This window comes from Paroedura picta, chromosome 14, assembly GCF_049243985.1.
Source record: "Paroedura picta isolate Pp20150507F chromosome 14, Ppicta_v3.0, whole genome shotgun sequence".
In the NCBI taxonomy this organism is placed as follows: domain Eukaryota; kingdom Metazoa; phylum Chordata; class Lepidosauria; order Squamata; family Gekkonidae; genus Paroedura; species Paroedura picta.
Genome location: NC_135382.1, coordinates 23,862,977 through 23,888,342, shown reverse-complemented (window position 1 = coordinate 23,888,342; position 25,366 = coordinate 23,862,977). Strand labels below are relative to the sequence as shown.

Genomic DNA, 25,366 nt, shown 5'->3' with positions numbered 1-25,366 from the left:
TCCCAGGGAAACTTCCCAGAACTCCCCAAAACCAGAAACTAGCCCTGGATGCCTAATGTCTGCAGCAACTGATAGTTCATTGATTAGATTAGCTGGTACAGGTAGGTCCATGAAATCTGCAATGTACATTCATTGCTACCAGGCTCAAAAAGACTTATCCAAATGCATTGCATTCATGCTGGTTGAAGAAATGCTTGGAGCACAGGCAAAATTCAGGATATTTGTACACCCATATTGAATTATGCTTCTGTTTTGACAAATTATTTTAAGTTCTGTAGAGGCTATTACCTTCCAAATATGTTCTTTAAAAAAAACAGATGAAATCTCTACCAGTGGTGGCCATACGTACGGAATAGTTGTGCTGGTTTGCATGTACATCTATGTGTCATTCATTCCTTTCTTCTAGGCCTGTGAACTCTAGTAGCAATTCCCTCCTTTTTAAAACAGAAGGTCCATCAGTTGCTAGGAATGCAAATAGGTCTGAGACAAGGGGCTGATGTTCAAAAATCCCCTGGGGACTCCTTAAAGCAGGAGAAGGCAATGGCATTCCATTCTGGAGGGCAGGTTTCTCTCCCGGATGCCAGTTTCTTCCAACATGGTCCATTGCCATTCCACCCACTGAGCTGGCTGGCAGTCCTCAATGCCAAAGCCAAAATCTCTCAGCTCCTACCTAAAATAGTAGAGAGTGTTACTGACTTAACATACCACTGGGGAAAGCAACCTTTTGCTTGGTGGCCTGCAGGCTTAAGAATGAGCAATAAGGAAAGGTTTAACAGTTGCTGTGACTTTCCGCTGTAAAAAAATACCAAAACAGTCTGAACAAAATGTTATGTTCTTGAAAACAAATAACTCATGTTCAGGGTTGACAACAGTTATTGGCTTAATTAACTTATACTTACAAAAAAATAGATGCAGGTGCTTGAGGACCCAAGCAATGGCTAATATCCCGGGGGGCAAAAGAAAAAGAAAAAGAAAAAAAGAACTTCCATATTCAGTGGCAGTGTTTATACTAGATGGTGAGAACAGTCAAAAGAGGTTGCTGCCCACCTTGCTTGTAAGTCTGAAACAAAATGGGTTAAGGGCCTCATCCTGCAATGCCCCCAAGATGGATCGTGCAAACTGCCCTTAGGATCTGCCATTCATCCTCTGTCTGCCTGTATTTCTTTTTAAAGGAGATGTCCCTTAGGCTGGGGAAGTTTCCAGAGTACAGTGTCTTTCCCCCAACTGCTTTCCCTGCTCAGCTTTCCTCTAATGGCTTTTGCATAAAACTGTTCCTCCATAATATCACCAGCCATTTAATGTGATAGAACTCAAATGAAGCAGTAAAGTGGAAGGGCCCCGTTTGATGGTGTTATATCGTCTCTTGCCAGCCGCTTCCCAGCGACTGAATCTCATTTCCCACCCCCACCCCACTTTGGCAACATGCTCAATGGAGTGGATTTGAAAAGCCGCCCAGGAGTTGCAATAAGCAATTTGGGTGAATGGAGGGAAGTTTAACTGAGACGCAGCAAAGAAGCTGTACAAAGAATCAGGAGGCCAGATCCATTCCTTGGGTCCAGGCCTGACTTAGACCCCTGCCTGTCCAGGCAGCCACATCCCCCGGAAAGAGGGAAATGATTTGACTTTAGCACAGCTGTAAGATGAGTCATTGGAAAGCAGTTGGTTTCTTCATTGCAACAAAAGTGGCAGAGGTCTGTCCTTCCTTACCTCTTTGGGAAATTAGTTAGTTAGTTAGTTAGTTAGTTAGTTAGTTAGTTAGTTAGTTAGTTAGTTAGTTAGTTAGTTAGTTAGTTAGTAGGTATTCCATGAAATCTGCTAATTAGCTAGCTAGTTAGTTTTGTTCGTTTGTTCGTGTTGCATTTTTATACCACCAATCCAAGAAGCTCAGGACAGTTCACGTCATAGGAAAAAAATACAATAAAAGAATCTGAAAAGAAGCGTTTGCTGGCAGGAGCTCATGGGAATTGTAGTCCATGGACATCTGGAGGGCCGCAGTTTGACTACCCCTGTAATAAATGGTTAAAATCATTGTTTCTATTTCCTATGCCATTCTTGCTCAGGAGCGATCTTTCTTTCTCGATAATTGCAGGGAGGGAAGCCGGAAGAAAGTGCTAAGCCTGATGTTTAACTCAGTTTTGGCATTATAGATGTATGTACAGATTCATAGAGAGGCCAGTCACTAGTGGGATTTTTTGGCCATACGCTTGATGGAATAGTCAGAAACATTCAAACTGCTGAGGGAAAGGGGCCATTCACGGGAAGCCTGTAACCATTATCATAAGACAGCTTTGACTCAAACAACACAAAAGGTGCTAAATAAAAACATAAGCTACCCACCTTCTTATCTTATCTGCCTGATTGACCTGCAACTGTTCTGGTTTGTTGTTGCCATGGTTCTTCCACCATTTCCCGGTTGCTCATTTGGTAACAATTCTCTTTCCCTAAGCCTAACTTTCTCTCTTTCTCTCTCTTTTTCTCTGTCTTTCCCTCCCTCTTTCTTTTGTCCTTTGTCTGTCTCTGTCTTTCCCCCCCTTTTCCAACGTGTGTTCTGCCATAGAACCGCATGCATGAGTCTCTAATGCTCTTCGACTCCATCTGTAACAACAAATTCTTCATCGATACCTCCATCATTCTCTTCCTCAACAAGAAAGACCTGTTTGGTGAGAAGATCAAGAAATCACCCTTGACTATCTGCTTCCCTGAATACACAGGTATGTGATGTCTTCGCCTTCATTGAGCAAGAGCCTAGAAGCACAGCAACCTAAGACAAGAGGATCAGTGGCAGATGGATGAGAGTATGTTGAGGCCCAGAATATGATTCAGCATAAGGTTTATCCAGCACTGCTCGAGAGGTATCTTTCCTTGAAAATTAGAATAAAATCTGACTGACGTTTTACCATTGGCCAAGCAGCTGTGATGTCATAGAATGTTCACGGGTTCTAACTACAGAGATGGACAACTGGATCATGAGATGTTAATGAGGAGTGTGCACATGCTCACACACACACACACACACGCACAATTGGACCAGTCAGTTGGTACAGTTTCTACTGAGCTGTTCCATTTCAGATGGCAAGCGCAGGAAGCTCTTCCAACATTATTTTTGAAATGTCGTAACATACAAAGCCGCCATGTCAAGGGAAAGAGCCCTAATCCAGCTTCCTACTTGGTGAGATTAGTGCATAGAAGTCAGTTCCCACACCCTCGCCATCTCTCTCTAAATGAGGGTTGCAGCATGTAGAGGCCGCAGAGGGCCAGTGCAAAGATGCCAGTGGAACATGGAAGTTCTTTTACTCCAAGTCAGACCATTGGGACAGCAAGCTCTATCCTGATTGGAAGACGTTTTCCAGTGTCTCAGGTAAAGGCGGGACTTTCCCAGGCCCTTCTGCCTCCCTTACCCGAAGGCTGTGGAAGTGAAACCTGGAACACAACCCACAGTGCTTGTGCTGGTGCTGCCAAAGAAAAGCCAAACACTTCCATTGGACAAAGCCTCACACACAGGTGTGGCACCTGTGGGAGGCTGCAGGGTTGAAAATTCTTAAGAACAAGATTTTTGATCAACATTCTTTTCCTTGCTCATAGACAGTAATCATCAGAATAAGTTCATCTTGGTCCATTTATGATAAGAGATTGTTATATTATTATGTCAGGGGCCATGTTGCAATGTTATAGACTGTTATAGACCACGGAAGGCGGCCAATTGGGAAAAAACAAGTCTGGTCAGGGTCAATATTTGTCACGTTCAGATATCACTGTAGGTCATCTATGCTAACTGAGACTGTTGTAAGGGCTTTTATATGTTATTTGTTAATTTTTAAATTAACAGTATTATTTGGCCTGTATGTTTATGCCTTCCTAACCCTTAATTCTGTTTTGGGTTTAGTTTATTTTCCCTTCTTTTCATTTTTAGTTGGATAAATACCTCCTACTACTAAAAGGTTAAGAGCCTCTTGTGGTGCAGAGTGGTAAGCAGCAGAAATGCTGTCTGAAGCTCTGCCCATGAGGCTGGGAGTTCAATCCCAGCAGCTGGCTCAAGGTTGATTCAGCCTTTCATCCTTCCAAGGAGGTAAAATGGTAATGACTGGGGAAGGCAATAGCAAAACTACCCTGTATTGAGTCTGCCAAGAAAATGCTAGAGGGTGTCACCCCAAGAGTCAGACAAGACTCAGTGCTTGCACAGGGGATACCTTTACCTTACTAAAAGGTTAAGTGAACACCATGTGCACTGGGGGAGGGGTTAATGTGCTTTTATTTTCTGAGTTTGGGATAGTTTGACTTTTATTTTATCTTGCTTTATTTGGGGGTGGCATCCTTGAGCAGATCCCTGCAAAGGTGTCATATAAGTATTTGAAATAACACGTTCAAAACAAGATTGGCCAAACATGGTGTCCAGTGGTGCTGAACGTCTCAGAAAATAGGTGGAGCCTTTGTAAGGCAGGACTTGCGATTGGCTGCCCCAATTCAAAGGAAAGGCTTTCCACAGCTGTAATAGCAGCAGCAGTCCCTGGAAGACCAGGAGGATTGGTAAGCAGCTGGGTTTCCCCCAAGTTCTGTTCTTTCTCTTTCTTTCTTTCTTTCTTTCTTTCTTTCTTTCTTTCTTTCTTTCTTTCTTTCTTTCTTTCTTTCTTTCTTTCTTTCTTTCTTTCTTTCTTTCTTTCTTTCTTTCTTTCCTTCCTTCCTTCCTTCCTTCCTTCCTTCCTTCCTTCCTTCCTTCCTTCCTTCCTTCCTTCCTTCCTTCCTTCCTTTCTTTCTTTCTTTCTTTCTTTCTTTCTCCTTTTCCTTCATTTCTTTTTATACCCCCTTTATAGTTCGTTTGCAGAATGAAGGAGGGAGCTATTGTAATTTGTTCTACCTCCTGCAACAACCATTTGGGGTTTGGCTCCACCTCCTGCACCAACTATTTTGGGCTGACGCTCAACACTGACTCTAAAAGTGCCCACTGATTCTAAACGATTGGGAATGCCTAGTTGAAAAGACTACGAGAGTTTGGAATGTATACTTGTTTCAAATCTCCCTCAAATTAATACAAAATTCTGTGGGGGGGGGGGGGTTGGCCATTCTGAAGATCCAACCAGCCTTGATGCTCTGATTACTGGGACATGTTCTCCCTGTTATACAATTTTGGGTCTAAACTGAGATCCTGTAATCCCCTGTAGCATTTTATTTCCTGCAAAAATGGATTTTGTACTACTCTGGAAAAAAATTCAAAACTTGTATCCAGTTCCAAACTCATGTCTTGTTTTAACGTATATAGTATTTGTTTATAAGATTTTGTACATCTTTCAGTGGGGCAGATCCTAACCGTTAGCCTACCACTCCACCGAGCAAGGCTTACTTATTTATTCAAATATTTATATCCTATCTATACATTTGGCTGACGTTCAAAGCCTTCCTCCAATCGAAGGGTCTTTCCTTCAGCGTTAAGCGGCTCTTACATTGGAAGGAAAATGTCTTTCTGTAAGAGGTATTTATCTGACAGGTTTTGTATTTCATTTGCAACAATTGGGCAGAATTGGGCCAGAATTCCCTCTCTTCCACTCCCCCCCCCTCCATCTTTGTGGAAAGAGCCATCATTAAACCGCCACTGAAAGGAACCATCTCTTCCCCCTTGCTTGTCTGTCCGTAGGTCCCAACACATATGAAGATGCTGCAGCCTACATCCAAGCACAATTTGAGAGTAAAAACCGTTCGCCAAACAAGGAGATTTACTGTCACATGACTTGTGCGACGGACACGAACAACATCCAGGTGGTATTCGACGCCGTCACCGACATCATCATTGCAAACAACCTCCGAGGCTGCGGCTTATACTGACCTCCCCTCTTCCCCTTCCCATCCTGTATAGCAAGCAACTTCTTTGGAAACAATCACACCGAGAGGAAAAAATAAAATATTTGAAAAAAAAAAAAGGCAAAAACAAAATATGAGTCTCTCACACACACACGCACACACAGACACACACAATATTAATGAATCATGCAAGTTGGTAAATAAAAAGGCATAACGAAAAATTATATATATATATGAAAACACTTCCCCCCCCTTAAAGTTTGCCTCAAAGAGCTATGGAAAGAACTGATCCCCCCCCCCCCCCGACAGGTTTTCAGCCCTGCCTGCTTTCGAAAGTCACTTAATGACAAGCAATTGTGTTTGGCTTTAAGAACCTGCCACACAAAGAGGAGAAAAATACAAAGAACAATCAACCACTGAATTTTTTAAACTTTCCTCCAACGTATGTGAAGTATAAGATAAGCCTGTGAATTTTAAAAAAGGAAGCAACTTTCTTTTTTTAAAAAAAAGTGGTATTGTTATTTTTTTAAGAATCCTTTGTGCATAGGGTGCTTTTGGGGATAGGGTAGGGGGGAAATCTTTTCTTTTTTCCTCATTCCAGTGGATTCTTTTTCTTTTCTTTTCTTTTTTTAAGGTACCACCATTTGTAAGAACTTTCCATCCAAGTTGCAGTTAGGCTGCCTCTTTTGCCATGTCAGCTGGGCTTTCAGGACCTCTTGGTTCCGTTCAGCTCTTGCGTGTTTGAACCTTATTCAAACAAAATGTTGTGGGGAAATGGATATTTAGAAAAAGAGTTTGGGCTCTCCCCTCCCTCCCCCCATAAAGAGATTAGGGGGGGGCGTTATTGGTCCTGAATATATGTAAAATAAAACTTTTTGCATCCTGAGTTAAAGGGCAGGAACGAGGATGCTACGGTCTTTGCACCAGCCCAGGAGACTGCATGAAAGAGAAGGCTTGGAAGTCACAACAGTGCCCCTGGAGGCCAGGAAGTGGCATTTGCTCATAAAAATAGTCAGTGCCAAGCTCTTTCCTAGAAGAGATAGTGGGGGAACTGCTTCCCCTCTCACCACAAAACTACAATTCAGATCAAATATTTGGCTCTCGTCTGGGGCGTTCCTCCTTTTGAATGTGCTTGATTTGGGGGGGTTTCTTTCTCCTCCTAACATGTGTGCCCAAGACTTCCTCTTCTATCTGTTTGTCTGTTTGTCCAGCCAACTTTACACGAACCTTTCTGGTAGCCTTCTTTTTGCTAAATACCATGCCCTTTGGGCCTTTGTATTAAGACAAGGCCTTCCTTATCGCCTCCGTGTATGATGCCCTGAATCATAGGAACGGGGGGCTGTGAATTTCCTGGTCTTAGCCAAGTTTAGACTTTTTAAAAAAAGGGTTAAGAAAGGCGGGGGGATTAAAAAAATTCCCTCCACGCATATACTTCATGCTTCCAAATAAATCTCTCACATTTGCTTTCTGCATTGTATAAACACACACACACACACACACACACTAACAGCTTGCAGCCATCCTTAAGAGAGGCTTTCTCCCTCTGAGCTAGCTGTGATGGCAAGTTATCAAAGGGGCAGGTAACGCCTTGGTCTTAGCAGGGGAAACCAGCCTCAGTGCAAACAAAATGGCTGCCTTTAGTCTTTACTATCCAAATGGCCATTCCAATGTGGGGCCCTGAAGACCTATCCTATAGGGCAGGGGTAGTCAAACTGCAGCCCACCAGATGTCCATGGATTACAATTCCCATGAGCTCACTGGCAGGGGCTCATGGGAATTGCAGTCCATGGACGTCTGGAGGGGCGCAGTTTGACTACCCCTTGCTATAGGGTTTCCAGGTATCCAGAATCAGCTTAGAAATCTGAGGGATTGTTTGCCTTTGCTGAGTATCCAGAACAACCTTCGTCCATGGGGAATACAGAATATGGGGATTTGTAGGGTTCTCTGCCCTGCCTTCCTGTTTTCCCCTTCCCTCTTACAGGTGCTGTTTTTAGTCCATGGGGGTTGGAGAAGGGAGGTGAAATTCTTCCAGAGTCCCTTCATCCCACCCCACTTTAGCCATGACCTAAAAGGGACGTTTAGATAGGAAAACACAGTCAGTTTTGGAATCTCAATGGGAAACTTCAGTGGCTTTCCCTCCACATTTGAGTTGTTCTTATATGTCACAGCTCATTGGTAGATCAGCATCCAAGAATGTCCAGGGACGTTTTCCACCCATAAGCCTGTTTGTGGAAATGCTAATCAAGCAAACCGGCCTTCAAATTGGGGAACCAGAAAGGGATGCATCTCCCTCAGCCCGCCCTAATGGAATAACAATTCATTGTTCTGAATAGTCTCATTCACTCTATGGATTTGTATTTTTTAAAAAATTCAGCACAGATGTCACTGGTCCCAAGTGGCCAAAATTTCCCAAATTAATTGTTTGGGGTTTTTTGCTCTGAAAGACACTGTGTATCACATACCTGTTTCTGTACCCTCCCCCCCCGACCCCCGTTTGCTTTCTTTGTTTCTCTGTCTCATTTTTTAAAAACGAAAATGGGTTAGTTTGGGTAGGGAGGACACGTTTTATTTTTGTTCTGTTCTGAATTTTAAAACAGAATTATTTTCCACACTTCTCAGTGAATGCTTTTTTTTTTGTGTGTGGCTTCTTTTCCCCTTCCTCTTATCCTTCCTTTCAAGTGAATGGTGTTTTCTCTTTCTTTCTTTCTCTCTCTCTCTCCCTCTCTCTTATGTGGGGATGTTTGTGTTGCAAAAACAAAAAATAAAAATAAAAACCAACAAAAACATGGAAAAAAAAGAAAGAAAACCATCTTAAAAAAAATTCAAAACACACAAAAAGCCCAAAAAAATTTAAAAATAAACAAAATCAATTGTAGTGTTTACATTATTTAAAAAGCCACAGTTTTCATGGCCACCCCCAACCCTTTGTCATTTCTACTTGGATTAGTAATGAGATGTCTTCACAGTTTCACTATTAAGGGGTACCTCTGCTGGAGAAAGCCAGTTACACCTGTTTCAAATTTAAAGAAATAAACCAGACTAAAGAGGAAAAAAATTAAAGAATATATATAATATATATATATATATATATCTAAAAAGCGCCAGGTCTTTCTAAGCCTTTCTATTACCAATCAGTGAGGTTTCTGTGATCTATTAGACACTGCCAATTTCTTTCTCTGACTAATGGAAAATTCATGTGTAGCTTAATAAAGAGAATGTTTGTCTGTACCACCACGCCTCTCACCTTCTGATTCAAGATGACCATTATTTTAGCCTCATAAGCTTCTCTTTAACGTTCACTTTGAAGAGAAAAAAAAAGTAAATCCTCTTTTTTCTTTCTTTCTTTAGTTGGTCCTCTAACATTTGTTTGGCTGCGTGCTTAGCGCCGTACATCTTAAAGCTAGCACCAAAATAATCCCCTGAAAGCTCTCTCAACAAGAAGAGGATTCTGCAGCCCATCCAAGCAAACGTTCATTTTTTTTCCCCATTTACAACATTTATTTTGCATGTTTCGTAGAATTGCATAATGTATTCTCGTTTTATTGGTTATGGGGGGAGCAATGACTTTTTAAGGAGCTGAAACCCCACATCTTCCGCCCACACAGATACACACACAACCACCCAGCCCATAGAAATCTTCCATCAGCCCTTTGGCTTCTGATATTTCAGTTACCTCACACACTTTCAAGCATCTCTTTGCAACCACAGTTTGCTCTCTTAAAATTGCAATCTGAGGCTCCCAGGATGTACAGGACTACACTCAAGTAGCACATTCAATCCATGTTCTGCTCTGCTCTGCACTAATTCTCCATTTCTGCAGTATGAGTTGCTGACCCCCATGTGAACCACATTTAAATGCATGAAGCAAAACACCTCAGAAGGAGCCAGGAGCTAATGCCCCAGCCTAGTTTAGAAGGTGCCTGGCACGTAAGGAGCTTCTTCTGTTACTCCTTCTCCAATCTGAGGAGACTTTGTACCAGATTCTCCATTGAATACGTCACTTATGAGAAGCTGCAACATATGGAACCATTACACCATCTCAGACTGTAGCATTGGTTCCTCCCCTCCCCAAGAAACCCCGGTTTGGAGATTTGGACAATCCCGTTTCTGCTGTTTCATCAGCGTCTCCTCTTCCTTTCTCCTACCCTTTCATGCTGAACATACGAAGCTGCCTACTACAGAGTCAGAACATTGGTCTATCAAGGTCAGTATTGCCTACTCAGACCGACAGCAGCTCTCTAGGGCCTCTTGCAGAGATCTGTTCACATCCACAAGGATACTAGCCATATAACTTACAGGGAAATGTCCTGGTAGGCTACTGCTCTAGAGGGCCCCTGCTGGCCAGGTTAAAGCTAAGCTAAGCTCTGGCAATCATCAGAATCTGAGGGGCCTTGTGGCTCACACCTGGAGTTGCCAGACCGAAGCCTGAAATTCCCAGGAGCGTTTCGTGGACCAGGAGTGCCAGTATCACACCAGATCACACTTCTAGCGGAAGCCAGATCGTGGGAAGGACAATCTAGGATTTGCAGAAACTCTATGGGTAAATTCTAGAGACCCCGCCCAACATCATGACATCACTTCTGGGTTTTGCTGGAAGTGACATCTACATGCCAATGACCATTTATGTACTGGAGGTTTCATGCCAGGCTGCAGGGTGGAGCTTTAGTCGTGGCAGGTTGCCCCACCTCTTCCTGCACCCACATGGGGGAGCATTTGGCCTGGTGCACCTCATCCGCCCTCAATTTGTGCTCCTGCACGAGAGCTGGGGCAGTGAAGTTCCCAGTGCATAAACGGTCAATGTGATGCTGTGCACATTGCCATTTTCCCTCACTTTCTATCTGACATATACAAAGGCTCCACTGATCCTGCAGGAATAAAGCTCAATGGGGGCATGGAATACACTTATTCCAGATGGATCCCTCCTTTCTTGTACCATGCTGAAGCTATCACATCTGATGAGGTCTCCCACTCAGCCCTAGCAATGCTAAGAATCTATGTCAGGCTTATTCATTCCTCTGAGTTGGCTCTTGCTGTCTACAGAATAGTTTTGCTTTCTCCATGCTTGCTCCATCCCATAGTAGCACAGAAATTGGGTCTAAGGCTAGATCACTGCCATCACTGGCGATGGTGCTATCGCTATGCTACAGCAGTGATTCATGCAACTCAGTTTTCTTGCACAGGTGTAACAAACCAGTGTCAAATTATGCTATATGAACAAAGAACAAGGAGTTTACTTTGGGGCTTGAAGATTACAGCCCATTACAGCTTTTGATTTGGATGCATACTCAATTATTTGTGTGTTTACTAAGAATCAAGCCCCACTGAATTTGTCAAGATTCAGGGTCAGTTTGAGTGTGAGCTTTTGAACTGACCTCCGCATACACAGCACCCTCCAGATAGCTGTAGCAGCTATTGGTTCTGACAGCTGCTACAGGCAAGCAATATCACTGCTTGCTCATTCACCCTTTTCAGCACTGGCTGGTGTCCTCAGGCAGCAAGGAAGGAAGAGAAACAAGGAAGCCATAGAGAACCAAACGTCACTGGCTATTGCATGCTGAAATGCCTCCCTTGCAACTCTTTCTTCTTCCCTTTTTCAGATTAAAGAGTACAAATGTTCTTGTTTAATTCCTGCATGCTGGTCTCAACCAATGACACTCATGGCAGTGTTTTGATCCGGAAATGTGGAACCAGCTCTGCAAAACCTGTGCCTCCCTCAGAAAGCTGTTTTTGTAAACCAAACAGCCTGTCCCCAGATCGGCTGTTTAGAAAAGCTGGGGACCATTCTGAGCTTTAGCTTGCAGCATGTAAGGCACCAGTGCTCGGCTGCACTGACAGAGCACCTCCCCTAAGTAAATCCCAAGGACATGCAGCAGGAGGCAATACGACGGAGCCCCAGGCCAAGGACCTCCCCATAATGCATTATTTTTGCCCCGGTAAGGGATCAAAGTTAAGGTCAAAGTTGAGTGACAGTAATGTTCCTTTAGATCTTTCTCTCCTTTTCATGCATTTAGTCCATCTGATGAAGGATCCAATCCCAAAGCTGCCATCTTGTTTTATGTTTAAATATTTATACTCTGCTTTGACTGGCTGTTCCCAAGTTACTTCTAAAGCACTGTGGATATTTGAACCTGAATCTCTCCAATTCTTGGCTGATGTCCTAACAACTGTAACAGGCCAGATGTCTTGTGCATGGCTTGGAGAACAGAATCGCAGGGGCGGGGGGGGGGGGGGGGAGAGAGAGAGAGAGAGAGAGAGAGACCAAAAACAAGGAACATAATTTTTTTTTTAAAGTTTATTGCCACTTATAAAAATACCACATAAAACACTGTCAGAAAGCCTCTCCTTACTATAGACACCCCTTCCCTTAGCCCGAAAGAGGGAAAAAGAATAATAATAGTAACTTTATTTTTATATCCTTTCCTTCCTAGTTGGCTCAGGGCAAGTCATACTTTTAAAGGATATTTTACGGAGGGGACAAAAAGGGGGAGGGAGGGGTAGTGAAAGGGGACGAGACCAAATAACAACGGAGAAATAAGAGGGGAGAGGACAAAAGTGAAATTTATTTCAGCAATTACAGCTATCAAGTTTCCTGAAGTTTTCAACATTCAGCCCAAATGCCACTTAGTTGCATCTCTGCAGACCTTAGATTAATGCTATTCTTTCCACCACTGCTAATGATTTGGGGGTCCCTAAACTGTTTAAGCCTGAAGGCACCTCTGAAATTTCAAGAGAGGGGGTTGGCTGCCGGAGGCTGAGCCAAGCCCCCAATTGCTGCCACAGGAGGTGAGGCCAGACTCAGTACCTCTCCCCTCCCTTTGCAAAGGGATCCCAGAAGGGAAATAAAATCAAAGGAAGGGAGGCCTGAAGGGGGAGGGAGGAAGAGACTGGGAAATGAAAAGAGGAACAAATGAAATGCAGGGAGAAGAGGAATGGAGAAAGAGAAGGAGTAGGAGTTGGTTTATACTTTTCCCCACTTTTCTCTGCCAGGAGTCTCAGAGCATCTTACAATCGCATCTTTCTCTTCTCTTCCTTGCCTGTGAGGTAGGTAGGGCTGGAGAGTGCCCTGACATTACAGCTCTGTGGGAACAGCACTATCAGGACTGTGACTAGCCCAAGGTCATCAGCTGGCTGCATGTGGACTTGCCAGACTAGAAGCCATTGCTCTTAACCACTAAGAGGGAATGGAACCACAAGCCCAGATGTTTACTGGTCCACCTGAACTCCCAGTGGCTGCAGCTGCCATTTTAGCTGTGGAAAGCTCTCCCACTTGAATGACGCTGCCTTACAAAGGCTCAGCTTGCTTTGAGGGTACCAAGGCAACCACAGGAACCAATCATGTTGAGGGACCCTGCAATAATCCTTTTATCCAGGTTTCTATATGGGGTGGTGGAGTTTTCCAGCATGGAAGAAGATGACTTGGCAACAGCAGCAGCTATTAAATCCTAAAGTTTCTGACCCGATGCAATTCTCTATGGTGGCAGGCACATGGTCTCCCATTAGGCGGAGAGCCACACACTGAGAAGCTGAGCCCAGGCCAAAGTTAAGCTCCTGCTAGCATGATGTGTTAATCCCACAAGTTCCTAAGATGCGTGACGGGGTCCTTCCAAGTGCAGCCTATTTCCAGCCATTGTTCTCCATAACATCTTTGAACTTCCAAAAAGCTGAAAGGGTTTCAAAATTTTTTTTCAGGGAGTGCATTTTGCTGTCACAGATCTGAAGATGGCTGCAAAAACTCCACTGCGGGGTCTGGAGTGGCCAGCCTGCTTGCAGCTCACGGGTGACTCGTTGTAAACTTGAGCAGAGGGGGATATAAAAAATGTCAGCGCTTGCAGAAACAGCTGAATTTTAAAATGACGCTACATCTAGGGGCTGCAATGCAGCTAGCGAATGCCTCAGGATCCACAGTCCCAAAGGCAGCGTTTTCGTCGCAGCTCTCGCTAAAATGCTGATGGGGACAGAGGAAATTCCGCCTGAAGCGCTTTGAGTCTGTCGCTGCTGCTCAGTAATTGAGTTAACCGCATTTAGTCTGGGCAAGTGAAGCCACGATCACTAGGACTATCTTAAGGCTGGACAGGTCACCCACTGCCCCGTCCCTGGCTAAGGCTGGCTTTTTCAACTAGGGTTTCATGAAACCCTGGAGTTTCTTGATAGCCCCAGAAGGGTTTCCCAGATGGGTGGAAGTTAATTCATTTTTAATACACATTTTTTAAAAATTTGTTAAACGTTTATCGGGTGATGTGACCATATATGGTCATGTTGACCTCTCCAAAAAATGGCCAATGATGGGCCTGGGCATGTACCCAGCCATGCTTCCCAACCATATTCTGCATGATCTCACCACTTCTGGGGCTTCTTGAAGCCTAAAATATGTTTTGGGGTTTTCAATGGCAAAAAAGCTGACAAAGCTTGGTCTAAGGCAGGGGCGGCCACACTGTGGACTACAATTCCCACAAGTCTGTGGACTACAATTCCCATAAGCCCCTTCCAACATGACAGGGGCTCATGGTAATTGTAGTCCATGGACATCTGGAGCGCCACAGTTGGGCCACTTCTGGTCTAAGGTCCTCTAAGGACATGGGCCAAAGCACAAATAAGAAACTCCCCCCATGCTGTTAAGGCAGCTGTATAACATAAGACCTCTCCAACCATTTGAGCATGCGGACACCTTTGGAATTCTGACCCAGCAGGGTGGGGGCAACAAAACAGCTGCAGCAGGAGGTGGAGCCAGCCGAAAAATGACTGCCACAGATTCACTCCAGTGAGGCAATGCAGATCCTTGTGACCACTGCCAATGCAGCATTAAAAAAAAAAAAACCCTTGCAACCAATGAAATCTCCAATAATCCATCAGAAACCTTGCCCAGCAAAAGCCCCACCTGACCCCTTGCTAAAAACACTTCACAGGCACCAGGAAAAGTGTCGGCATGTGTCACAGTACACACCGGCACCCTGTTGGGGACTCCTGGCGTATGAATCCATTGTTCAGTTTCAAAGATACGCAGTGTTTTCCAGCTGTGTCAGAGGTTTATTTGTTGCATTTCCCATTCCAAAACACCCCCAAGCTTTACAAGTTTCTCATCTATGTCTTAGGACATCCTCAGCTTGCTCCAGAGCAGAAGTCAGAATCATAGAATTGGAAAGGGCTATACAGGCCATCTAGTCCACCCCCCTGCTCAATCCAGGATCAGCCTAAAGCACCCGGGTTAAGTATCTGTCCAGCCACTGCTTAAAGACCACCAGTGAGGGGAAGCCCTTAGGCAGTCAATTCCACTGCTGACTGTGAAGAATTTCCCCACCACCACCCCCGATATCTAGCCAGCAGTTTTATACAACGTTTAAACCCATGACTGCGGATCCTGTCCTTGGCTGCCAACAGGAACCACTCCCTGCCCTCCTCCAAGAGACCACCTTTCAAATACTTAAAGAGAACCATCATGTCCCCTCTCAACCTCCTCTTCTCCTGGCTGACCATTTCCAAGGCCCTCCTCTGCACCCTCTCCATTTTATCCACATCCATTTTGAAGCGAGGTCTCCAGAACTTCACACAGTACTCCAGGTGCAATCTTACTGACACGGTATACAGCTGGACTATGACACTGAGATTTTTCTGCTGATTCAGCCCAGGACTGCATTCACCTTCTTTACTGCCCATCACACTGTCTGCTCATCTTCAACTTAGTCCCCACAAGTACCCCAAGATCTCCTTCAGGCACTGCGACCCAGAAGTGGATCTCCCATCCAGTATGAATGTTTCTCATTTTTGTGACCCAGATGCACGCATCCTTATTGAATTGCATCTTGTGCTCCTGACACAGATTAAGGATATTAGGGAGCCGGTGTGGTGTAGTGATTAAGAGAGGCAGTTTCTAATCCGGTGAGCTGTGTTTGATTCCCTGTTCTTCCACATGCAGCCAGCTGGGTGATCCTGGTGTTCTGATGGTCTATATCGGCCTTTCCCAACTTTTTTACCATTGAGAAACCCCCGAAACATTCTTCAGGCTTGGAGACACCCCGGAAATGGTGCAGGTCAACATGGCAATATATGGTCATATCACCCAATAAATGTTTAACAATTTAAAATATATATTAAAAACCTGGTTTATATAAAATCCTTCCCATAAATTAGCACATGGGATGGGGCGGGGGGGGGGGAGAGTTCTCACTTAGCCTTTTGCATGCTAATTTCCCGCTCACCAGGTATGATTAGAGAAACCCATATAATCCCTCCCCTGCAGTCTGAAGTGATATAGCCTATTTGATCACCTCTGGACTCTTCCACCTCATTCTGCCTCCTGTCTGGACTGGGGGTGTACAGCTGATGTCATCTGTTTGGATCTGTTCATGGGAGGTTAGTCAACTAATATTACTTTTACTGTCGCCTTCCTACACAAAGCCGCAAGAGGGGTTCATTTATAGTCTTCATCTAGGGAGCGTAGGACAAAAGGGGACAGCTGAAGTTACTGAAGGCATTCCAAGTCAGATCTCCTCTCCTTCCTATTTTAAACCCCGTTTCTCCTCCAGCCCCATACATTAATGCAGACCTTTCCCTACCCATCTTCCACATCTACCTGCAATCCCATTTCCAGACACAAACCTGCGTCTCAGTTACCCTCCTCCTTCAACCTCCTTACTTATCTGCCTTGCCCCCCTCCCCTCCCTCCACTGTTCTTATCCCAACAGCTTTCCGGGATCTTCATCGGCTGACACACAAGTGTTTTAGGAAAGACATTTCTGCAACATTTTCCAACACTGATCAATAATTTTATTTCCATTTTCTTTAAACGATAAAACGAATAGCTGTGGCTCTAAGCAAAACTGAATCACAAAAAGAAAAGTTGTCTTTTCAAAGTTTACTAACCGCGTTGCAAAGTAAGGCTTCCCAAAAGGTGGTTTATCAAAATAAATTATCTTTGCCTAAATACTTACACAATTCATATACATTTGCCTTCAAATATCCTAAAAACCTGCAATAAAAAGGTTTTTTTTTTTTGATCCGATTATTTTCTTTAACACCACTGGGCACCTTCTGAAGAACAGTCGTATTCCTACTCCTCAAACCCTTAAAAATTACTCCGCTGCCGCCGACATAATCTAGGACCGGAGGCTTCCAAGAGATCTGCCAGAGCTCTGTAATACTATAGAGAAAAGTCTGGCCACACCTACCCTACAAATGTCTAGCAGCTCTCCACTGTCTCTAGTTTGCAAATCTCATTGAACTCACAAGCGTATTATTGCAAAGTGCAAGACTTAAAAAAATAGATCCTTTTGCACTCTCCCATCCTCTGAAGCACCGGCCTACCTACTGCCACTCCCTTTCAGAATGCCACCTGCTCTGCGGATTGCCTCCCCGGACAGACTTTCAACACTCCCGTTGCTGTTGATCTGCTTTCCAAACAGTGCTGAATTAAGCAGCCCAGGGGGTTGCAATGAAATGCACTGGGGGGGTGGGGGTGGGGGGGGAGACACACACAAACAGCCTCTTGAGAAAAGGCCTCCAAGCTACGTTTAAAAAAACACTGTCCACCTTGGAGCCAGGACAAGTTTAACACCTCATTTCCCACCGTGCTAAAACTTAGCTCGACATCCTCCGCAATAAAAGGGGATGTCTTCCCTAGCAGGCAGGCCAGATTGGTTTTGTCTCTGCTCCGGGTGGGTAGAAATGCCACCTTCGTCTAAAAGGGGTCTGCGTAGACCTAACTATCCTGTTTAAAAACAAGCCAACAAACCCACACCGATGAGATGCACGACGGCTTGGTGGCGACGCCTGCTTGCCAAGGAGAGAATACTTTGTCAATACTTCTTTTCTCACTTATTCCGCTTCCCCCTGGGAAGTGTTTCAATGAAGCCTAGTGGCCAGTAGCTGACCGGACATGGCACTCTTCAGCTGACGTTCCCTGCAACTAATAGGAAGCAGGAATCCAGGACAGAGGTTTTAAAGGCTGCTGCTCCCCCCTTTTTTATTTTTGCAAAGGAGGAATAATTGTCACACTTTAAAAATAAAAACCCAAAAGACCCCGTAAAGGTTAATTTGTCAGCTGTTCAAACACTTATTAGATATCACATGCTTTGTACAGTGAAGATGCAGCCTGCTCACTCATCCTCAGCACAGTTAGCTGAGCTCTGAAGAGACCCTTCCCCTCAGCAAACAGGGAGAGTGCAGGGTGGTTTCATGTCGCTTGTGTGGAAAAGAAGACACTGGACAAGGGGGGGGGGAGTGTTAGGACGGGTGCTGCTTCTGAAGTCTTCGTTCCGCGGCGGCGGCCAACATCCTGCGACGCAAGGTCATGGGGTCGGAATTTGCTCCTTCGGCCTGCAGGGGGATGTCCGAGGCCGTCTCATCGGAAGCTTTGTTGAGGTAGCGCCTGGAAGGAAAATTATACCACTTGTGCCAAAACAGAAGAGAAACAGACCCACAAAAACAGCCAGAGGAGGGTGTGCTCTGGCGACAAGAGGTTCTTGGTTTGTACTCAACGCTTCCCTTCCCTTTGGGAAGAATCAAGATTTATTGACAACTGCACGCCCTCCACATGTATAAGGAAAATTAAATTTGAAGTTCTGAGGCTATGAAATTAATTATGGAAGTGTGCATAATTTGGATTGGAATTTTTACTATTTTGCACAACTTATGAAGGTCCTGGCAGTCAGAGGGCAACTAGGAGCTATGCAGCGCTCAAAAGTCCAGTCTACAAACAGCACATGCTGCATTCATCTTTGTGTGCTTCCATTCCTTCTCTCAAACTGTACAAGGGTCATTTATGTCTTTGCCCACAAGAGGGAGGCAAGGCAGGCTGTGCCTCACAGGGTCATTCTAAGAAATCAGAGGACCAGAACGCTTCGAAGCAATTCTACCCATACAGCCCAGGCAGTCGCTGGACTGGTGCTGTCCTGGCTGCTCATCCACTTATGAGATAAACCTATTCCTTATAGCATCAACACCAGCAAAAGATGACTTGAGAGGACTTTTAACATATCAGAAAACCCTCAGCTACAATTGCCAGGAGAAAACAGGACGTGGGAGAGAGTCTCCACACACAGAGACATACACACCTGCGGGCTTGATGCAAAAGGTCTTCCTTCCTTTGTACTAACATCCGCTGCCTTTCATCAGCCGACTTAGAAAAACGGCTCCCTCTCACTTCAAAGTCTTCTGTCTCAGCTGAGTCTACTTCCATCTCACTGAACTCGGCTATTTCTTCCAGCTGTGAATTAAGTTCCAATGGGATTCTCTCTGTCTGCCATGCAGAAGAAAAGGGGGGAAGGGGAAGAATTCACACAATTTTTCATAAGCCTAGATCTCTTAACAAGAAGAAATGTGTTAAAACCATCAGAAGAGCAGTACGGATTTGGGGAGATGGGGGGGGAGAGTGTGATCTGCTTAAAGTGTATTTTACTGATTATATGACGAAAGCTGACCAACTGTACCCACAAGGTCTGATGTTGCCCCTAAAGCACAGTGCCGTGGGTGCATGGGAAAAGGGCAGCAGAATGTATTTCTCTGCCAATGGAGGTTCAGAGCGCATGGCCGGAAGGCCAGATCTGTCATGCCCTGTTCTGACATGCAAAAATAAGCCAGCCATCACGTCTGCCTTCACTATCCAATTGGGAGTAGAAGAAGGAGAAGCGTTGCCTTCAGGATGGTTCTGTTAAGCAAGTCCCACTTAGCAGCAGAAAAGCAAATAATCTACTTACAGAGAATTGGTGCTTATAGCGCCTGCACTAAATAGGCAGTTCAGGAAATAGAATAAATCTATTATTTTCCTATAAACTTTGACAACAGTTCCAGAGGGGTTATGAGTGTGAGTCCAGAATAATGCTGGCAATGCTCCAATCAAAAGAGAACTCGGTTCATTTAGGACAGGAATGAGATACTTCCAGGCATTAGGAGAAGGATCTCACACTTACTCTACATGAACTGATTTTTCCTTTTGATTTTGGTTGAACACCAGCCTCTCTTCATTAAAGCCCCTTTAGCCACTGAGTACTTTATTAAGCATATGGATGCACACTTCCATGTATCCTGTTTCAAGACCCCAATGCTTTCCCCACATTTTACAGTTTACCTACAGCTCTCAGCACGGCATCACGGGAAATCTGAGCTGCCAATTCAGAATCAGTGGTGAATTACAACAGTATATTGCTTCAAAAGTGAAGGTGAAGGAATAGAAGAAATTACAGGTCATAGGGAAAAAACTTTTTTCAAACTACAGAGACTAAGAAGTCTAGGTTCTGGCCTATGGGACACCAACTGAGGAACAAGGACATTCCCAGTCCTGCTTCCTGGTGAAAGAAATTCTGAAAAGGAAACATCCCCTTAAACAGTATCTCCAACATTCCTCATTACCAGACCTAGGATTACAAAGAAATATTCTCTTTTCTGTCAATCGTTTGAGCCTCCCTCAAAACATAACCATGAGTCAGTCCCAGCAGAGACAATTATGCTCAAAAAGGCAATCTGCTTACACCTTTTAGCCAGCAGGTGTCTGTAATGGCAACACAAACACATCAGCAACAAAGCACAAGCTGGACATGCACCAGGAAACCCTTCTAGGACTTCCAGCTGCCATGTGTGCTGGTTCACCTATCCCTTGACTCTTAATTAATGTGTCCCCTTCCTGCTTTGCCAGTTACCTGAACAGCCTCTTCAGGATCCTCTTGATCAGCACCGTGCCTTTCCAAGGGGCTATTCAATGCAGGTCTGATGCTCTCTGATCGCTGAAAACGTAAAACAGGACTGAGTGGATTGATGCAAAAATGGAACAAAAGCCCTGCTACTAATTATGACAGCAACTTGATTCTGCCACATCTTTTGCGTATTATTTTTTACTTTAATTTCTGGTTTGTTTTAAGGGAAAGTGTTACTGGGGGTTTTATGCACATTTTGTAATCCGCCTTATTAAGAAATGTAATGATGATAATGATGAGTATCTGATTGAATTTCCAGAATACATTTCATTTAAGAATGTTCTTTAGTCAGCTGTTGTGTTTTCTTTGGTTTGATATTGGATTAAGGTGATGCATTATAATGTAGTTGAAAAATGGATTCAATAATTCTACGTAGAAAATTTGCCAACTCAGAAGGAAACTCCCCACCCACCCACCCACCCTCAGATCCTTTTTTCATTTTTGGTCTGGTTTCTGTTTTTGGCTTACTAATTTTAGGTCTTTTGTGTCCTTTACTGGGCAGAGGAATACTGTTTTATGATGGTTTATTGCTATATCTGTTATCAAATGGCTTTGTTGTGTTTTTCTGGTGTGGTTTTGTCTACATGTATATTAGGGAAAAAAATTAAAAACCAAAATGAAAGTTTAATCAAGAATACTTTTCATTAAGACTATACCTGCTTGCTCTAAAAGTAAGTAATTCTATAAGTAATTCAAAAAATACAAAATATGTTCAATAAATTAATTTGGAATAAAAAGAAGCCGAGAATACATCAGCAAGTTGTACAGTCTTACTGCAATTTCCTATTGGTTCAATGAAGAAGTTAAGAGAGACTGAACAGTGGTTAACTTTGGCTGGAAAGGAAGGATTCACATGAGTAAGAATTAAATGCAGTCTGATCTCTGCTGTCAAAAAGTTGTGATAATGCCAAATTAGATTAGAACTGCACAAAAATTCAGCATGATTAATGTTTCAGATGAAGACAGCAACACAATCACTGATTTGTGGTTGGTATCAGAAACACACCATCCAGAAACAAGTGCAGACTGGACGTTCTTGATCTCTTGCACATTCTGTTTGACATACCTGTGTTGGGAAAGGCACCTGGATACGGCCCTCTAAAATGTTGTCGGTGGTTATCTCAACCGATCGAGTCAGCTGCAGATCTTGCAGGATGAGGTGGTAAGGAACCTGGGGAAACATCTCCTGGATTTGATGTGCCTAGAAAAAGAAATGTTAACAATCATCTGGGATCCAAGCATGATGCTTTTTTTCCTTTTTTTGTAAGTAGCCATGCCCTGAATCCCCATTACAGCACAAAAAACATCCCTACCTGCAGTCTCCCAGCAACTATTAGTGCGCTGGTGCATGTTCTGGGAAACATTACTAACAAGGTATAAGCTGCAGGCACAGACTGATAAGAGGAGAGCTCCATAACATTCAAGCCACCGACGCCTCCCTTGAGGCCTCAAAATGAAGCAAGCAGAGGGTGAATGTTTCCACGGCTAACCATGATTACCACTTAGCTCCGCTTCTTTTCTCTTCAAGCAGTTGCCGTGTATTTTGAAAAAATTGGCCTCTGCTGCGAGGTTTCTGTACTGCTTTCCAACTGCCCCCATTCATCCCTTGCCATAGTTACCTAGTCTTTTCCTGGAAGCTGAAATGGTGAAATGGTGCCACTGCTACAGTTTCCCCTCACCAAGCACACGGACAGTTCTCTGCGAATAAATAAGCCAGGCATATGCAGCTGGACTTACCATGGCATTGAGCTGGGAGTTGCTTGCCTGTGCAATGCCAAGGATGCTGGTGGTATGCATCACCTCCACGGAAAAACTGGGTAGCCAGCTAGCGATACGGGAGCCTGCAAGAAAGAAACCATCAAGAAAAGGTCTCTGGAGTAAATAATACTGGTCTTCCTTATGACTGTGTACATTTCCACAAAACAGACCCCACCATAAAGGCACAGAAGAAAACAAAAATGTACCCCACTTACTACAACTACCAGTGATTAAGGTATGGCCAATGTGAGAATAGTTCACAGATGGAAATGATGAAATGTCAAAAGAAAAAAAGAACTGTTGCTTTATTAAATGAAAGAACAGCACGGAAATCTACCTACTGAAATAGACAGGCTACAGAGCTTGGAAGCTGAAATTCTGCAAGAAAGCCACTGGGAGCAGAAACCAGATTCCTCAGCATTGCAGTTGGCTTGTTTTTTAACTTAAGAAAGTTCACTGTGCCTACAGAAGCAACACAAAGAGGCCCTACAGTCTAATGAGCTATGTCTCTCCCAATCTCCACAAATACAGACAAACAGTCTATAATTGTCACAAATCTGTCTTCCTGCAACTCCTGGATCTAAATTACAAGTATCTCAAATAATAACCTAATAAGACATGTAAAGCTTAGGCTGTGTTCTCACAGGTGCTATCACTAAATTATTAAATGCTAATTTCCCCCTCTTTTTTTAACATAATACCCCCCCTCTAAATATAAATAAAACCTCCCCCTCCAACCATCGTAATTGTTTTCTTCCCCTGCCTGTAGGGGGTGAAGCACCATTCTGAGGCTGCATTTGTACAGATGCTCATGTTTGTGCAAAGGTTAAGATCCTGGCAGAGCTCTTCCTGATCCTCTTCTTTACATAACCTTCACTCCTCTCTTTCCTGAACAGCACTTCCACATCTTTCCTGTTCTAACAGTTAATAGATCTGAACAACCAAACCTTTCTTAACTGAAATCAACTCTTCTTCAAAGGCTAGACATTCCCGCAAGGACCCTTAAGTAACAATGTTTTGTCAATGCACCTCTTATCTGAAAACACTCTAACAGCAAGTTTTGTGGACATTTCCTTTATAAAAGAAGCAACTGTGTCGCTATTATGAGCTCCAACACTTGATGGAACCTCAGAGGCTGAAGAGATATCCTAAACTCGTGGCAGCATGGCAGATGGGGCTTCAATACCCTGGACAGCTCCCTGCCATTCCCAATAAACGCCAAAACTGTATTAAGAAAAATGTGCAGTACATCTTGTAAACCACACAACCGGAATGATGATGATGATGATGATGAAGGAGGAGGAGGAGGAGGGTTGGTTCCTATATGCCACTTTTCTCTACCCGAAGGAGGCTCAAAGCGGCTTACAGTCGCCTTCCCATTCCTCTCCCCACAACAGACACCCTGTGGGGTGGGGGTGAGGCTGAGAGAGCCCTGATATTACTGAAGAAGAAGAAGAGTTGGTTCTTATATGCCACTTTTTTCTACCCAAAGGAGTCTTAAAGTGGCTTACATCCACCTCCCCTTTCCTCTCCCCACAACAGATGCCCTATGAGGCGGGTGAGGCTGAGAGAGCCCTGATCTTACTGCTCGGTCAGAACAGCTTTATCAGTGCCATGGCAAGCCCAAGAAAACCTAAGCAATTGAAAAACAACACATGCATATATACATGCATGTACTGAACATGCACTAATGGTCAGGAAGCTGCTAGTTTGAGGAGACTACTTAAGTGTAGAAGGCAGCACATGCAGAACTTTCTTAGAAACAGTGAGGGGGTAATTTAAAGCATGGGGCCGCAGCTGTCCAAAAACTTTTCCGACAACCCTCCAAGAGAATATTCTCACACTGAAAGCTGGCTACAAACCTTACCTCGGTTGCACATTAGCACTTAAGCAGCCTGTCTGGCTTTGTTTTGTCTACTGAGGGTTGGAAGCCGCACCTGCAGTTCTGCCTCATCACGATGCCACGTAGAACAGAAATGCTAGCCTGTCTATTGCAGCAAAAAAACACTGGCATTTTTTAAAACTTAATTAAGTGTCTAATTCCAGAAAGGAAGCTTCTCAACACAGGACAATCTCCTGTTATTAAACTGATTTAGAGAAAAACAGAACCTTTCCAAGGCAATTGGTACAATAAATTTTATATGTCAATAATTTTTTAAGGACCAACCAAAATGGTTTCTAGATATACTCTGTTTTCACAATTCTTCATCAGTGGTTGATTCCTTATACTCTTATCAAGCAATTTTTATATATATAAATAGGCCACCGTTTTTTGACTGGCATTCCCCACAACACTTTACAGAGCCAATTACCTTGGAAAGGTTCTGTTTTTCTCTGTTTATGTTTTGAACCTTTCTTTATTCTTCGTATTAAATGGATTTAGTGAAGAAAACTGGGGAAAAGCAAATAAGCCAACCATCGAAGTGGAAGAAGTGATTGTGCTGATTCAAGTGAGGTCTGCCTTCTGCCACTGCCACAGGAGCCAGATTTTCATCCAGGTTCTCTCTTTGGTGATCCTCCCTGGCACGATGGTTATCGGTGATATTCAGAGACATTCTGCAGGTGGGGCAGGAAGTGTCTTGTTCCAGCCAAGAGCGCAGACAGGAGCTGACAAAGAAGGAAGGTGAAGTTAGCCTCTTAAACAAGAATAACAAAGTGCTCATCGGAAACGCAGCAGATTGTACAAGATATGCTTATTTCAATGTTTTTGTCCTACTTTTCATGTAATGAAAACAAGACAGAAGCAGAAAGCAATAAGGAATTACCGTACACCAATTAAAGTGGCAAGTTAAAATGAGCTCAACCTCAGTGGATGTGTTTATTTGAAATCACACTGGATGTTAAAATCAGGCAGTCCACACTGACATTCAGTCGGGCTCTAAAGACTTCGGCAAACTGAGAGCCAGTTTGGTGTAGTGGTTAGGAGTGTGGACTTCTAATCTGGCATGCTGGGTTCGATTCTGCACTCCCCCACATTCAGCCAGCTGGGTGACCTTGGGCTTGCCACAGCACTGATAAAACTGTTCTGACTGAGCAGTGATATCAGGGCTCTCTCAGCCTCACCTACCCCACAGGGTGTTTGTTGTGGGTAGAGGAATGGGAAGGCAACTGTAAGCCGCTTTGAGCCTCCTTCGGGT

At 44.0% G+C, this 25,366-nt stretch overlaps 2 protein-coding genes across 3 annotated transcripts in view; one reads left to right on the top strand and one right to left on the bottom strand.

Moving 5' to 3' along the window:
• The window catches only part of GNAO1 (G protein subunit alpha o1), a 184,021-nt gene extending 175,003 nt beyond the window's left edge, over positions 1-9,018 (top strand). The window contains exons 7-8 of one of the 2 annotated variants that reach the window (XR_013226583.1): positions 2,558-2,852; positions 5,627-5,818. Coding sequence is in view for 1 of the 2 variants with exons in the window: in XM_077310437.1 (XP_077166552.1) it covers positions 2,558-2,711; positions 5,627-5,814 (342 nt within the window). In the remaining variant the exon portion in view is untranslated. Of the gene's footprint in view, positions 1-2,557; positions 2,853-5,626 lie in introns of both variants that reach the window. The other variant, XM_077310437.1, reaches the window with a different exon arrangement.
• A 7,510-nt stretch (positions 9,019-16,528) lies between these two features.
• The window catches only part of AMFR (autocrine motility factor receptor), a 28,850-nt gene continuing 20,012 nt past the window's right edge, over positions 16,529-25,366 (bottom strand). Inside the window, exons 9-14 of the mRNA XM_077310132.1 lie at positions 24,646-24,836; positions 22,209-22,312; positions 21,538-21,672; positions 20,418-20,501; positions 18,837-19,021; positions 16,529-18,151 (exon numbers count right to left, since the gene is read on the bottom strand). Coding sequence (XP_077166247.1) covers positions 18,007-18,151; positions 18,837-19,021; positions 20,418-20,501; positions 21,538-21,672; positions 22,209-22,312; positions 24,646-24,836 — 844 coding nt within the window. The 3' untranslated portion in view covers positions 16,529-18,006. The remainder of the gene's footprint in view (positions 18,152-18,836; positions 19,022-20,417; positions 20,502-21,537; positions 21,673-22,208; positions 22,313-24,645; positions 24,837-25,366) is intronic.